The sequence below is a fragment of the Geotrypetes seraphini genome, chromosome 14, assembly GCF_902459505.1.
Source record: "Geotrypetes seraphini chromosome 14, aGeoSer1.1, whole genome shotgun sequence".
NCBI classification, from domain to species: Eukaryota; Metazoa; Chordata; class Amphibia; order Gymnophiona; family Dermophiidae; genus Geotrypetes; species Geotrypetes seraphini.
In genome coordinates this window covers 47,648,486-47,665,447 of record NC_047097.1, presented here as the reverse complement: position 1 = coordinate 47,665,447, position 16,962 = coordinate 47,648,486, and the positions used below count along the sequence as shown (strand labels likewise).

The window sequence follows — 16,962 nt, the reverse complement described above, 5'->3', positions numbered from 1 at the left end:
GACGAGGGCAGTTGCAATCGAGAGCTAAGGCTGTGCCCATCGCGAGGGCCCTGGTGGGATGGGGGTTGCCTTAGAGATGCTGGATCGGGGGGGGGAGACAAAAGGACCTTAAGGAGGGGAGGGGGAAAGCAGCCTTGAACCAAAAGCCTTGAACCAAAAGGGAGGGGGAAAACAGGGCATTTCCTGGACTACTAGAGGGGTTAGAGGGGGAAACACCCCGTACCGAGGAAAGAGAGGTGCCAGGCCCTGGGGAGGGGGAAGACAGAGTGAGAGCGACAAAGACCTGAACTTAAGGTGGGAGGACTCAGAATGTTAGCAGAAGGAAGATAGAGAGAAGGAGAAACCTGAAATAAAGGGAAGGCAGAAGAGAGGGGTCAGATGTTAGCTATGGAAGGTGCAAAAAGAGGGGGAGAGACAATGAGGAAGAACAGAGAGATGCACAATCATAACAGAGGAGGGAGAGAGAGGGAGACATGTTGCCAATAGGGGTGAAGGAGAGAGAAAGAAAAGTTGGACTCCTGGAGGGACAGAGAGAGATGTTGGTTGGGGAATGGAACAAGGTCTGGAGGACAGAAGAGGTGCACACAGTATATATAATTTACTAAGGTGCGCTAGCCGATTTAGCGTGTGCTAAATCGGCTTGCGCTATAGTAAAAGAGGGGGGGTATACGTTTAGTATTTTTATTGTTGGTAGATCATTTTGACTTGGTCATTTTAAAAGTAGCTCGCAAGCCCAAAAAGTGTGGGCACCCCTGCTTTAGGGGAAGTGCTTTAAGATGATGGCTCAGAAACATTGGTTTGTGGGTTATTGCCTTAACTCACCTTGATATCCACCCCTTTGAGATAGGAAGAATCCTTGCACAAGGAATTTTACTTGTGACCTCTGGCTGCAATGTGTCTTGAGCTTGGAAGTAGGAAAAGGGTAATCTAAAATCCAAGTTTCCCAAAATGTAAGATTGTGTTAGACAACTTTTACCTTCATTGTGATTGGAAAAAGCAAAGATTTCTGCTAACGGAATGGAGTTTTTATTTTATTTTTTTTGCATATGCCCTCATCAAATGCAAGAAAGACAAACAGGAACCTGCTGGTTGCAGTGTTCTTTCCAGTAAGGGTGAGAGACAAGCCTGTTGCCATAGTGATAATAGAGTAAATACAGGCGGATAAAGTTCCCGAGCCTGTGCCAGTCACTTCTGCTCTGTAGAGCATTCCCAGCGGACTGATGCACACCTGCTCCTCTATTGGCACCAGGTGGTTGAAATGGGTAAATGAGAATGTGAAAATGAAGTCTCTCTTCAGTAAATGAACAATCAAAGTTTCATTAGCTTTTCCCAAGTGCTCTATTTTATGTTGAGTCAGCTGCTTAAAGAAATTGAATATCTAGTCACTGTAAATGTGCTTTTTTTTTTCTCTGATTCTCTTAAGCAAAAACTACAAGTTATGAAACCAGGTAAAGCATTATTAGAAATTAAATTTTGTGTATCCATTATCAGAAAAATTGTAACCATCTAGTTGGTGAAAACTCCTGTTTTAACTAATAATACTATATAGGGCAGGGTGTCCAACCTTTTGGCTTCTCTGGGCTGCATTGGCCGAAAAAAATGTTTCCGGGGCCACGCAAACGCTGCAGCAAGACAGAGGAGGGAGCCGGCAAGACGGTAAACACCCAGGGGCAGCAGAGTAAAACACTGCATCGCCCTTGTCCGGGGCCGCACAAAATACTTCACGGGGCTGCATGCGGCAGGTCAGTTTAGGTTTTCAGGATATCCACAATAAATATGCATGAGATGGATTTGCACGCACTACCTCTTTGAGATGCAAATCTATCTCATGCAGATTTATTGTGGATGTCCTGGAAACCCGACCTGCCTGTGGCTCTTGAGGACTGGAATTGCCTACCCCTGATCTAGCCCAATATCCTGTTTTCAGTAGTAGTCAATCCAAGTCATAAATACCTGGCAGGAACCTAAAATTTAGCAAGATTCCATGATTCGTACCCCAGGGATAAGCGGTGGCTTCCCCTAGGTAATGTTAAATTATTAAGGCAAGATGTTATCAATACAGGCTGCCATTAAGATATGCTATTTTACTGTTAACCCCAGTAATTAATAACTAGGTTTCATTGAATAAAATGGAACTTGTGCCAAAATAACACAAATTAATGGTAGTCTATGTTGATAACTACACTTCCCCCTCCTGATTCGCGGTTTTAGGACTCGCAATTTCAATTATTTATGATTTCCTAAAACTTGAATCACCCCCACCTTCTGGACCTCCCCAGACTTTACCTGGTGGTCTAGCAGTCTTTTGGATCACTCATAAAAAATGGCTGCTGTGAGTTTCCATCATAGTCTCGAGAGACTACAGGAACTCACGGCAGCCATTTTGTATCAGTGATCTGCTTGGGGCAGGAGCGTAGGAAGATCGCTAGACCACCTGGTAAGGTCCGAGATGCCGGGGGGAAGGCGGGAGGAAGGCGGGGGTGGGTCAGAGCCGGCCCAAACCTTATTCGTGAATTTTCAATATTCGCGGATCGGCTCTGCCCCCTAACTTCCGCGAATATTGAGGAAGGAGTGTATTCCACTAAATGTTAATGGGTCTGAAGATCTAGTGATTTCTGGATCTGGTTGCTCCTGAGCCCAGCTGGGACGAGCTGGTGCAGAGGTTGTAGCCACAACCCCTTGGAAAAGGTCCACCATCTGCTGGCCACACTTGCATTGCTCAATTTGTTTTGAAAAGAGTGTTTGCAAGTAATCTGGCATTTATTTGTGGAACCTTCCCCCCAACCCTTTGGTGAAACTTGAAGAGGGTCCAGGGCTGGCCGGCTGATGTATTTGCTGGGATTTCATGTTGAAATCCCTATGTGATGTTTCCACATAGAAAGTATGTTTGTAAAAAAATGATCGTAGAGGTGCTAAGAATAACACTTACAATGATGGCTTTCATAAGAGGTAGTTAAAATGGAGAGAAATCCCCTGTAGTTCTCAATAAACGTTCAGTGTTGTGGCTCCAGCACAGATAATGTGACAGAACTGGTAGTATAGGGAAATCAAGGAAACTGATGTTTCCCCTTATCTCGCCTGTAAAAAGATGAAATCAAATAGAAAAATCTCCCCAAAGACTAAAAAAAAAAAAAATTTTATGTATCTTATCTGTAAAATACAGTCAAACCTTGGATAGCGCATGTGTTGCAAAAGACTAGCAAAACATTTTATTAAATTTGAACTCTATAAATGAGGGTTGTCTTGTGGTACAAGCACACGTCCCGTCAAGTACGCACAATATATGCTGAGCACAGCTGAACATAATACAAGCACCCACAGTTCACACGTGCCCAACATACGCACATCTCATGCTGAGCATGGCTGAACGTAATAAAAGCATCACGCCCAGTTCACCCGCAGTTCAAGTGCCTTTTATAAGTGCGCATATCAGGAACCCATAGATCATTATTTTATATTAAAGTTTTTGGGTTGTGGAACAAATTGTCTGAGTTTCCATTATTTCCTATGGGGAAATTCGCTTTGATATACAAGTGCTTTGGATTACAAGCATGCTTCCGGGACGAATTATGCTCGCAAACCAAGGTTTTACTGTATATATAAAATGCTCAGTATAATATACACCAGTCCAGCTAGCAACAGTGTACTTGAAACATCATAGCAGCAGTAACTCACCTGACTGATCCAATGTCAAAATCAGCAAGGAACAGACAAGGTCTTGCATGTAAAGTTTTCGTAATAGGTTAACCCTTTCAGGACCATAAGGATCGTAGGCCAATTTTTGTGGTTTTGACGACATTTTTATGGTAAAAAGGGCTTGCAGATGCCAAAAAATTGATTTTTTTTTGTGAAATATCATTATTTTTATTTAAAAAAATCACACTTCTGGCTTATGGACAGTGTGGCAAGTGAATCTTCTCGTCAATCTAGCAACGACGCTAATGAATGAATGTCGGAACCAGTTTGTTTACATAAAGGCAGTATCATATGGAATCCGTACATATCAAATTTAGAACTGTAGACTATCCCAATCAAAATTTATAGGATTTTAAAGTTATGGGACAAATATGTCCCTTGGTCCTGAAAGGGTTAAAGTTACTTATCTGAATCAGATTCGATGCACTTTTTTCCTTGTCAAACAGTGTAGGTTGATGGTGCCCGTTGTTGAATCTGGCTAATTATCCCACAGGTGAAAACTCCAATGTGAAAAATCCAAAGTGAAAAAATATCCCAAAATATGTGTACAAAACCACTACCCAAATGTCAGCTCCAAACAGTCCATAATTTCCAGCCACTCTTCCTCTATATTATTTCGTGTTTCACTCACCGCTTCTTCAGGAGGAAGAATCTTCTCCTGAGGGAAAAAAATATACTGTGTATAAAATACTTTGCCCAGCTCAATTAAATAAATTAATCAATTAATGAACCCAATAAATTATTTTTGACAAGAAGTTTTAAGAAAAGTTCATGGCCACTACCTCAAAGATGAAACAACACACCTATGATGTAATGATGTGATACTTTGTTTTCAGAGCTATATTTTTTTTTTATCCTCCACAGCCCCTTCCGCCATCATACAATAGCAAAACCTGGTGGTCAGTCCTTATCACCATAGCCAATGGCTATTGCTACATTTGGTGGGGGAGGGGTGTTATTAAGAATAAAGATTCATGGCTCTTGAGCTGGAAACAAATAGCAGATGGTAACTGCTGAACCACATCAGAAGACAGTCCTGATTTTGAGTAGAATCCAATAGCAAGAGACAAAATGTTAGTGCTGACTTTATAAGAAGAGAACCAGAAACATTGAAAGTTTTTTGTTTAAAACCTATATATTTCTGCTCTTGTTGCCAAAGGCTATGTAATGCTTTTCTTCTTACAGTTTACATTTTATTCTGACATTTCACACACCACTGTTTGGTAAAACTGGCATAGCAGTTTATAATATCCAGTGATCATAGATTTAATTAGTTATGAACTTATAGCAAAGTGAAAGAATAAGGAAAGAAAATGCAAAAGATACTTTGCTCAGTTCAAAACAAGAAAATCACACCAAAACCATCTTCTGAATACCTCCCTTCATCTGAAAGATGCTGATTCGGCTTCACATTGGTCACAGCTTTTGAGCACAGTAATGGCTTACTTTGTAGAATTACAATGTGGCCTGTTAAAAATGTTCTAACATCTACAGTTTCCTTTTAATAGTTGCTTTTTCCTTCTTTTTTTTCTTTTTTTTAATTAGTCGCTCATTATGCTTCACTTTGGGGTGGGGATTGTTTTATTTTCTGTCTTTCTCTGCATCACTGAAAGTATTTCCAGGGGAACAAGTTACTTCTTTCTCCATGACCTCTCGTTTCGAACAGATCAGCTCTGGAGTTTAGAGACGTGCAGGGAAAGCAGGAGCAGAGCACAACCATATACAATGCAAAATGAGCAGACTTCTAAACCTAGCAAATTAGAAAGGCATTCATGCTTCTGGTCTCCTGGAGCAATGCTAGAGTATCTTTTCTAGAGGGTGGTAGGGAAAATGCAGAAAGGTGCATGAACAAATATACCGTATGTCCGAATACTCTTAAATATTATTAGTATATATGGTCTCTAAAGGTATATCTTCATGGATACTTTCTAAAGTTTATAAACCTCATTAGTGTCGGCTGCATGAAAACAAACTTTCTTCCATACAGACGAGTGACACGCTGAGATTGATAGTGCAATTTTCTTTATTAACTCATGTAGTATAAATAGTCATACTCATCTCAGTCTACGCGGGTGGGGACAGCACTCCGACATAGAAACTATGTTTCGCCCTAATCGGGCTTTCTCAAGGAAAGTCCCCCTTATGCCATACAGCTCATGCTCCCTGAGCTAAATTGTTCAGTCAGCGCGGGGAGCATGAACTGTATGGCATAAGGGGGACTTTCCTTGAGAAAGCCCGATTAGGGCGAAACATAGTTTCTATGTCGGAGTGCTGTCCCCACCCGCGTAGACTGAGATGAGTATGACTATTTATACTACATGAGTTAATAAAGAAAATTGCACTATCCATCTCGTCTGTGTGGAAGAAAGTTTGTTTTCATGCACTGCTTTTGTCTTGCCTACAAATCTGTGTTCAGACAAGTTACTTTCAATCCATGATACACTCTTTCTTTTCTTATTATAATTGTAATACAGTCTCATTTCTTTTTCTACAACCATTCTCTTTGAGTACTTTGCTAGACCTTCTCGACAGAAGTCTATTCCATTTGTCTTTTCTAGCTTTCTCCATTTTATACTTGTTTTGTCTTGATCACATACTAATTGTGGGAAAACAGATCTTCTGTCCAAGCTGCACCTACTATAAGGTAAACGGTGCGGGAAGGCCAGGGGGAACAAGGAGGCCTTCCCAGGAGGGTAGGGGGGGTGCGGGGTGGGACAGGCCTTCAAGGGGGGGGGCATAGGCCTTTTTTTTCAAAAAACAGTGCAAGCATTTTAATGAATATTCATGTGCCATAATTACTAGCAAATATATAGTTGGTACATGACACTGCCACTGGAGGGTAGTTATTGGCTGTTTTTTCTGTCATAAGCCCATAAAGTTGTTACAGAAAGAATGTAAAATTCACAAATGTTAGTTGTATAGGGGTAAATCTCATAAAATGGAGGGAACCCCCCCCCCTAAAGAGAGTAGGTATTTTCTTTCTTGTACTATAGTTAAACTCCTACTTTATTGGGCCCAGCATTTGAGTAGGCTTTTGAAAACAGCTATTTAAAACCCCTTTTACAAAACTGTAGCACAGTTTTCAGCACCAGCTGTTACCTCTGTAGCTGGCGCTAAAAACCGTGCCACGGTTCCATAAAAGGGGGGGGAGGGCTAGTTACACAGTGTGCATAAATCTGTTTGCTGCTGTAAAAATCTTCACATCAAGAGATGATGCATATGGGGAACAGGCTTTCAAGGGGGGACAGGCCAGGGATGGTGGCACAGGCCTTCAGGGGGGACAGGCAGGCTTTTAAGGGGGGGACAAGCCTTTAAGGAGGGAGACAGGCCTTCAAGGGGGGGACAGGCCTTCAAAGGGGGGGACAGGCCAGGGATGGTGGCATAGGCCTTCAGGGGGGGCAGGCAGGCCTTCAGGGGTGAGGTGCAGGCCTACAGGGGGAGGTGCAGGCCTTCAGGGGGGGACATACCTTCAGGGGAGGGGGACCCTGGTGTAGAAATACACGGAGGGAGGGAGGGAAGGTGGGGTTCAAAGAGACGTACATATGCCGGACTTTGGGGGGGGAAGAAATAATGGGTCTAAAAATAGAGGAGAGGGAGAGAGATAATGGACAATGGGAGGAGGAACAGAAAGGGAGAGAAGTTGAGTTGGACACAAGGGATGGTGTGGAGGGGGAAAAGAAAGGGAGAGATGGTGGTAGGGAAGGAGGGAGAGATGCTGGATGAAAGGGTAGTTAAGAAAAGGTGGATCTATGCATGGAAATGAAAAAAAAGGAAAGATGCCAGACTTCCAGGGGAGGGAAGGGAAACAGAAGGGGAGGACAGAGATAGAAAATGGATGGTTAGTACGGAGAAAGAAGAAAGAAGGAGACCCTGGCAAGCAAGTTATCAGAAGATGACCAGAGCCTGGGACCAACAAGATTTGAATAATGACCAGACAACAAAAGGTAGAAAAACTAATTTTATTTTCTGTTTTGTGATTATAATATGTCAGATTTGAAATGTGTATCCTTCCAGAGCTGGTGTTAGACCGCAAACGTGTTAGACTGCAAACGTGAGCTAGGATTTAACAGAGAGAGGAAAAGTCTTTTTTGTTTGTTTATTTTGTTTACACCACAGCGCTAGTGTGGATAGAAGGCAAACGGGGTGAAGAGGCTATAAAATAAACCCACCAGGATGTTTGAAAAAAAACAAACACCCAATTGGGCGGAAAATCGAATCGAAAAACCAATTCAATAGGCTGAATCGAATCAAAATTTTTTTTTTCCTGAATCAGGCAGCACTAATACATAGGCAAACAAACACGATGGAGTCATGATAGTAACCCTATATCATCCCCCAAATACTCAATATTCAACTACCAGTCAATATGTCTCCCCCTCCTGCCTTGAGTAACAAGGCAGAAAATTGCCCATAATGCTGCATTTAGGATACAAAAGTACCCTTTTGTATAGTCTCTCACTATACAAAAGTTAACCCTTCTGTACACACCTGGGGTCATTTTGACCCCAGCCTGACAAATTAGTTTAGTTGCTTACTTATAAATTGTAATTTTGATTTCAAATTCCAGGTACCTTTTTTGATAGTAACAGACAATGTGTTTCCTGTCATCTGTGATAAATACAGCTTTTGAATTTTTTTTGTTTTAACAGTTTAACGTGAGTATACTAATAATATACACCTGGGGTCAAATTGACCCCACAGGTTTATGAAGGCAACATTGTCAGCAGTGGAATACAGCACTGAAAAAGTCGTAATGTATCGCCAAATCTCCAAAGTAATGCCTAACAAATGAGAGAAGAGAAGTTGAAAATGTGTGAAAATATTTTGTTAGATTTTGCTGTAAAAGAAACACTGCTAACAGCCATTTTTTTTTTTTTTTTTTACAACATTTGTACAGTGACTGTGCTGAATAAGAGAAGAAACATTTTTGAAACATTACCGGAACATCGCCGGTTGTGCTGTAGGCCTAAATATACATTTTATAAACGTTACTTGAGTGCCATGACAGTGAGAATTTGCTAAATTATTAAGCTGAAGCAACTTTCAGTGCTTATAAGTGATGGGGTCAAAATGACCCCAGGTGTGTTAAGTTGTCAATAATTTAACATATACATGGAAGGGTTAAATGAAAGACCCCCGAGTGAAAATACTGTTGTGAAGACTATCCAAAGCAATTAGATTCATAAATGTGTTCTTGAAACCTCAGCCAGCAGTTAACAGTAGCTCATATGACATTAACTTTCCAGAATCTTGAGTGCACGGTTCTAAGATGCGTGTTTGTGCATGCATTACCACTGCATTTTGTATTTGTGTCATGCTTGTTGGAGCTGATCAGATGACCTCCTTTGAGCATGTGATTAGTCAAAGATATAGTTTACAAGGTTAGAAGGTGCCTAGATTAACCCAAAGCATACTCTTCTGCTCTTGACTTCTTTCGACCTTCACATGTAGCCAGTTAAAATGAGTTATGATGGCCGTATGTGTGAGCAGCAAAGAAATATGGAAATTGCTTCGTAGATGTGTGGTATGCTTGTGTCTGTGTAATATTTTCATTTGTTGTACAAATGTCAGAATAAAAAAGGGCATGAAATTTGCACCTACTTTTGCTTTTCTTAAGGCCTCCTTAACTACAGCAAATCCCCATTTCAGCTGCTTTACTTCATTCTTTATTTTGCATACAGTACAGTGCTCCCCCCGCGAAATTGTGGTCAGCGGTCTCGGTCATTCCCGGTATTTTCCAACTGCGAAGGCAGGAGGCAGGGGCGGCAGGAGAGGGCAGCTGGATAGGCAGGAGAGGGCAGCTGGAGCACCGGTGAGGGAAAGAAATCGCTCGCTCTATGCTTTGCCGCCTCTTCCTGTATTAAAGTCGGGCCTCACCAATCAGGAGCTGCATGTCAAAGTAGCTCTTGATTGGTGAGGCCCAACTTTAGTACAGGAAGAGGCAGTTGGAGCATACTGTGAGTGATTTCCTTCACTGCCCTCTCCTGTCTCCCCTGCTAAAAAACATATCCGCGGTTTTTCAACATTCGCAATATCGGGGGGGAGTACTGTATTAGATGCAGTGCTCTGGAGTCGGTACACAAAACCTTCAACTTTGACTGCAACTGCTTAATTTAAGGTACCTCTGACTCTATATATAATTGTCGGACTAATTAAAGATTTCCTAAATTGATGGAAAGCACGCAACATACAGTGCATTTCATCACCGCTAATGTGAGCCATCAGGCTACTTTGTAGCACCATAACACATTAAAGTTTGGGTTTAAAGGTTATAGTTATACTGTTGTGTCTTTTTTTTTATTATTTATTAAAGAAGTTATAAACATGATTGAATAACATTAAATATAAAACAAAACTTACAAAATTTTAAAAAAAGAGGCTAAGAATTCTTACAGGAAGGTAAAAAAAATGCCCATTTAAAAGAAATAAACCCAGAGGTCCTTTTATTAAGGCGTGCTAAAGATTAGCTCATGCTAAATGCTAAGGTGCCCATAGAATATAATAGATGCCTTAGCATTTAGCATGCACTAAATCAATTAGTACGCCTTACTAAAAGGACCTCTCAATTAGGTATATCACCTTTCCTGTCCCGATAAGAAAAAATAGGTTAATCGAATTAGTATCTGTGTAATTGGAATTATTAATGCATTACCATTTACAGTTAGAGTTGGAGTTGGTACATTTTTCCGTCTCCAACTCTAGTAACCCTATAATTCCTTCCAATTCCACAACTCTGACTCCACAGCCCTGATTAGATGTCAACATGCCAACTGCAGACTGCTGGATTGTTGCGTGTTTCCAGGGCAGTCGGCACCATCCATCTCTATGTGCAGTCTGCTTGGCGTTGTCCGTTTGTTCATTTTGTGCAGTCTTTTAATTCCAGTGTACACTCTTGTTGTGAAACAGTATGGCTATTTTATTTTGACTAAGGGCAATGTCGTAGCCGATTCATTTGCAAAGTGAAAGTTTTGATCAGAGTTTGGAAGCTCAGAGTCCAATTAAGCGAGCTTAGTTATGCTTTAGGATTCTAAAACAAAGACTTGTTCCCCTGAATTACAGATGGATCAAATGAGGAATGAACTACTTCAGGAGAAAACTGTAAGACAAGACCTGGAGTGTGACAAGATTTCACTGGAAAGACAGGTAAGGCTTTTTTCTTTTTTCTGTACTATAGAAAATGCAATCAGGCTTACTGACAACCAGTACTGGTAACTAACACTTTTAGTATGATATTTATAAATATGACATAAAATTAATTTGTATGGCTCCCAGGGCCTGAACCTTTAGCTGAAAAACCTGTTTACCTGTAATGGAACAGTTCCGCTCTGTACTCAAGCACCCTTTCCTCCCCATCACCACACATGCTACAGATTCATACATTTTCAAACGATTGAGCTTAGATCTGGGTACTGCATGGAAGCAGCAGGTTAACCAGTTGTTGGCCAGATTAAGTGGAACCAATGAGAGAGGGAGTGTTAAAGGTTGGGGTAGAAGCTAAACACCTTTTAACCAGACATAATCATTATATGGAATGGGCCTTGGCTCCATCCATCCTGAATAAAGTATTCTTAAGTGTGCGTACATGGGCGGTAAGAGGGGCCAAAAGAGACTACGAATAAAAAATAGCCAAGGAGTCCAAAAACTTTAAGCCATTCTTTCGATGTATTAAGGAGAAATGACCCGCGAAGAAAGCAGTGGGGCCGTTAGATGATCAAGGAATAAAGGGAGTACTAAAGGAGGACAAAGCCATCGCCGACAACCTGAACACATTTTTTGCGTCTATATTTACTGAAGAGGATATATCCAATATACCGGAAGCCAACAGGCTATACACAGATAATGAAGATGGGAAACTGGCAGGGACGACAGTCAGTCTATAAGAGGTATGCAGACAGATTGATAGACTTAAAAATTATAAATCCCCGGGACCGGATGGCATCTATCGAGGGTAATCAAGGAACAGAAAGGGGTTATAGCTGAACTGCTCCAACTAATAGTCAATCTGTCGATCAAATCAGGAAAGATTCCGGAAGACTGGAAAGTGGTGAATGTTACGCCGATCTTCAAGAAAGGTTTGAAGGGAGATCTGGGAAACAACAGACCAGTCAGTCTGACTTCGATACCGGGAAAGATGGTAGAAGCACTGATAAAGGACTGCATCATCAATCACCTTGACAGACACAAACTAATGAGGACCAGCCAGCACGGCTTCAGCAAAGGAAGATTTTGCTTGACAAACTTACTGCACTTCTTTGAAGGAGTAAATGGGCAGATAGACAAAGGTGACCCAGTCGATATCATATATCTAGATTTTCAGAAGGCATTCGACAAGGTTCCGTATGAACGCCTACTTAGGAAAATTGCGAGCCATGGAATCGAGAGTGATATACTCACGTTGATTAAAAGCTGGTTGCCGGATAGGAAACAGAGAATGGGGGTGAATGGACAATTCTCGAACTGGAAAAGCGTCACGAGTGGAGAGCTGCAGGATTCGGTGCTCAGGCCTGTGCTCTTCAACATATTTATAAATGACCTAGAAATTGGCACGACGAGTGAAGTGATTAAATTTGCAGACGATACAAAGTTATTCAGAGTAGTAAGCACACAGAAGGATTGTGAAGACCTACAAAGAGACATAAATATGCTCGAGGAATGGGCTGCAAAATGGCAAATGAGGTTCAACGTGGATAAGTGCAAGTTGATGCACGTTGGTAACAAAAATCATTTGCGCAAATACAGGATGTCTGGAGCTATACTTGGAGAGAGCTCCTAGGAAAGAGACTTGGGAGTACTTGTAAACAAGCCAATGAAACTGTCCGTGCAATGTGTGGCGGCGGCAAAAAGGGCAAACAGAATGCTAGGAATGATTAAGAAGGGGATCACAAACATCTGAGAAGGTTATCATGCCGTTATACCGGGCCATGGTACCCCCTACCTGGAATACTGCGTCCAACACTGGTCGCCGTACATGAAAAAGGACATAGTACTACTGAAAGGGTCCAGAGAAGAGCGACAAAAATGGTTAAGGGACTGGGGGAGTTGCCGTACAACGAGAGGCTAGAGAAACTGGGCCTCTTCTCCCTTGAAAAGAGAAGACTGAGAGGGGACATGATCGAAACGTTCAAGATATTGAAGGGAATTGACTTAGTAGAGCAAGAGAGACTATTCACCCTCTCTAAGGTGAAGAGAACGAGAGGGCACTCGCTGAAGTTAGAAGGGAAAAGATTCCGTACAAACATAAGGAAGTTCTTCTTCACCCAGAGAGTGGTGGAAATCTGGAACGCTCTTCTGGAAGATGTTATAGGAGAAAGCATCCTTCAGGGATTCAAGACAAGGTTGGATAAGTTCCTACTGGAACAAACATACGCAAGTAAGGCTAGACTCAAATAGGGCACTGGTCTTTGACCTAAGGGCCATCATGTGAGTGGACTGCTGGGCACGATGGACCACTGGTCTGACCCAGCAGCAGCAATTCTTATGCTCTTATGTTCTTATAGATATAGGGAAAAAGAGTAATGAAAGACATGTAACAAGCTTTGTGTACATTTTAAAAGCTTCACGAAATATCAAAGAAATGTCATGATATCAAGATGGGAGAGAGGTTCAGAGGAAACATTAAAAAAGTGTTTATTTACTGAGAGTGATTGATGCCTGAAAGTCTTTTTCAAGCAATGGCTGGAATTACCAACTAGCAGAGATGAAGTTGCAGAGCCCAAGCATGCTTGGAACATACAAGGGGAACAGGTTTGGGAGGGTGCAGCACTACAAACAAACTACCCTTCACACCCACTAGAGCAGTGATGAGGGGAGTGGCGATAAGCAAACAAGAAACAGATAAGGAAAGCACAACCTAGCGTAGCCGGATTGGAAACAGCAGGTTAGAATGCCCCAGAAACCAACTAGGATAATGTCAGCAGGTTAGTGATGGCTGGATTTTGTCTAGTAAGGTGATAAGAAGGAAACAAAGAGCAGATACAGGAAGCATGACCTAGCAATGTTGGAGGTCAGCCAATTGGTAAAAACAAATTGTAATGCCAACAGTTTGGTGGTTGCCAGATACCAACCATCAAAGTTGTGGGACCAAAGTGGGTAGGTGTTTAGGAAGGATGGGGCAAAAGTACTGGAATGGGAGCTTGTGTACCCAGAATGGTAGAGAATCGGTGAAGAAAACATCCAACACTGACTTGGATAAGAGGTGATAATCCTCCAAGAAGTCAGGCATTTACAGCAGCAGCTGCAAATTGGTTGTAGTTGTAAAAGTAGAGACACTGGGCATACTGGATGAGCAAACTGGTGTTTAAGCATCTTCATTGACTGTATTAATTGTGGGGTCAGTTTTGAAAGACCTGCTGGGAGGCAACATTAACTAGTTATTTTTACACATATTTACAACTGAGCTTAACGGCTAAGTCCATGACCAACCTCTCAAAGTTTAAGTTTGCTTAGTGTCAGGTATGTCAACTAGCTACTGCTGAAAATCCATGCCAAGTGGCTGATGTCTTTCCTTCATCTAACCATACTCCTGCTAAATGTATATGTAGGGAGTTTAAATAGTTGGGGGGTGTATTTTCAGAAACTGGTTTATCCAGCTTAACCCCTGATTCTACTTGATTAAACCTTTTGCGAATTTCCCCTCATGTTATAGTTTGATCTGTGCTTGTAGCAGAGAAACGAATTTTGAAGTTATCAAAAACTGAGCTGTCCAGTTTTCTGTGTTAAATATGCCAGTTGGTTTTTCCCTATACACATTCCAGCTAAAAAGTATAAGCATTTTTCTACTGTTATGTATGAAATGAATTAGCATAGACTGTATATATAAACCTGCGTGCAGGTCTAGAATTTTGCCCAAGCTTACCATGTCTGTGCCTAGAATAACAAAATTTAGGTGGGGGGATCAATCCACTGTCGCCACTACCTCTACAGCTGTCCCAGGGATCTGGTGTCTGCTGTAGAAGCCATGAGTTCAATGAGAAGTGTGGGTGGTAGAGGTATACGGAAGGTAGTAGGAGGCAGCACTGGATGTCTGAAGGGAAAGGAACAAAAATGGCACTTAGGGACAACTGAAGGCTAAATTCATCACTGCCTGTATAATAATATAACTACATCTGTTTGTTCCCAGCACAAGGACACGAAGAGTAGACTTGCTCATTTTGAAAATTCATACAGGTCTAATAAAGAAGGGCTTGTTGCACAGATGGAAGAAAGAATAAAAGAGCTAGAAGAACGGTTGGAAAGTGAAGAGAGGTAAGATGTGCCGTTTAATCGATAAATAGCAAACTGGATATCATTTGTTGGCTGACTCTGTGCATTGTAGGTGCTACCTTTTTATTTGGACTAAGAGAACATCTGCACCTAGCTTTTGAGAACTAGTCTTCCTTTTTCAGTTACCACGTTGCACAAAATACGAATTTCGAAAAGTAACAGACCCGATGAAGGTCTAATAAAAAAGGCATCACCTACAACTAATTCCTTTGTCTCTTTTGTCTATGTGTGCAAGTGAACTAGCCTGGCAGCCACTTTGCTTAAGTAGGCTTAAGTAGTTTGAAATTAATTTCGTTCTAAATCTAGAAAGAAAATGGCATTTATTTTATCCCTTTGCTCATATCCATCTTAAGGGAAATGATGACCAGCCAAAGAGAAGCTATGTCATCAAAGACGCGGCTCACTCTAATACATATGGTGCCGAAAAAAAGCTTATGAATCTCAAGTATAAAATGATGATACACTTGTTTAATTTAAAACAAGAACAAACTGCAATATTATTCACGGAATCATAAACAGCCCCAAATGAACACTACTATACCTACTTATCATTTCTATAGCACTGCCAGACGTACATAGCACAGCATTGTCATGTAAGAGACAATCCCTGCTTGATAGAACTTACAATCTAATCAAAACAAAAGGGACAAATAGGGGTTAGGGAATTTCTCACAGAGGGAAAGATAAAACAGACGTTGGTACTTTACGAGAGTTAGGCATTAAAAGCAGCCTTGAAAAAGTGGGCTTTTAGCCTAGATTTGAATATTGCCAGAGATGGAGCTTGAAGTACTGACTCAGGCATTCTGTTCCAGGTATATAGTGCAGCAGGATAGAAGGGACGGAGTCTGGAATTGGCAGTAGAGGAGAAATGGTACAGATAAGAGAGACTTATCCAATGAATGGCGTTCCCGGGGATGAGTATAGGGAGAGATAAGAGAGGAGAGATTCTGAGGAGCTGCAGAGCGAATGCACTTGTAAGTCAATAAGAGGAGTTTGAACCGTATGTGGAAATGGATATGGAGCCAATGAAGTGACTTGAAGAGAGGGGTAATGTGAGCATAGCGACATTGGCGGAATAAAACATTAAAGAGCTACAGGCTTTTCGCTGTGGCTGAAAAGAAGATTCATGTATCAGTCATGAAGATAAAACTGAATGGGAATGATTTTCATGGGAGGATAGTGAGAGCCCTCCACGTACACAGTTCTGTAAAAAAAACACTACTGCCCACCTCATGTTCACCAGAGAGCATCCGGATGAACCACAATATAATTCTGAAATGTTTTCTGGACAAATGAGTCAAAATTGAACTTTTTGATCACAGTAACAAATGCTTTTTTTTTTTTTTTTTTTTTAATTATTGGAAAACAAGTGTTTGGTTTTCATCCAAGTAAGAACCTCATTTTGACTGAAGCATGGTGGTAGAGGTGTCAAGCTGTTGGGCTACTTTGCTTTATAAGATGTGGTGTGTTGCCTTCTTTAATGGCATCATGAATTCTGCTTTATATAAAAAAAATTCTTCAGGGCATTCTCAGGCTGTTGATTCTAAATTGGGTTGTGCAGCATGATAATGACACTAAACATTCAAGTCCATTTATGGAATGGTTGATAAAGAGAGGAAGATCACACATTTAGCCTGCCATTGAAGAAGAGAAGAAACAGGAACTGTGCAAAGTGCTGCTGCCTGAAGTTGGGTGTTTATTGCTGACTGTGATCCCTTTTGGCCCTCATGGTGATGTCATCTGCTCAACGTATAAGCTTCAAGTTTAATAGTATTTGATACACTGCCCATCAATTGCTTTTGTGGATGATTTACAATAAATATTCAATATGAAAATGGAAAGGAAATACATCATCAATCAATAGATAGAAAAGCAGAAGGTATAGAGTGTATAGGTATAGCAGCTTTCTCTGAACTGTTCTCTAAAGGGAACAAAGACAATATATTATAGATAATGTGCATCTCTAAATAGGAAGGTTTTAAGTCCAGGTTTAAACTTATAAAA

General features: G+C 41.2%; 1 protein-coding gene across 4 annotated transcripts in view; it reads left to right on the top strand.

Moving 5' to 3' along the window:
* CGNL1 (cingulin like 1) overlaps nt 1–16,962 on the top strand; it is a 289,781-nt gene that overhangs the window by 246,765 nt on the left and 26,054 nt on the right. For all 4 annotated transcript variants that reach the window (XM_033919889.1, XM_033919891.1, XM_033919892.1 and 1 more), the window contains 2 exons: nt 10,756–10,839; nt 14,816–14,940. In XM_033919889.1, coding sequence (XP_033775780.1) covers nt 10,756–10,839; nt 14,816–14,940 — 209 coding nt within the window. The remainder of the gene's footprint in view (nt 1–10,755; nt 10,840–14,815; nt 14,941–16,962) is intronic.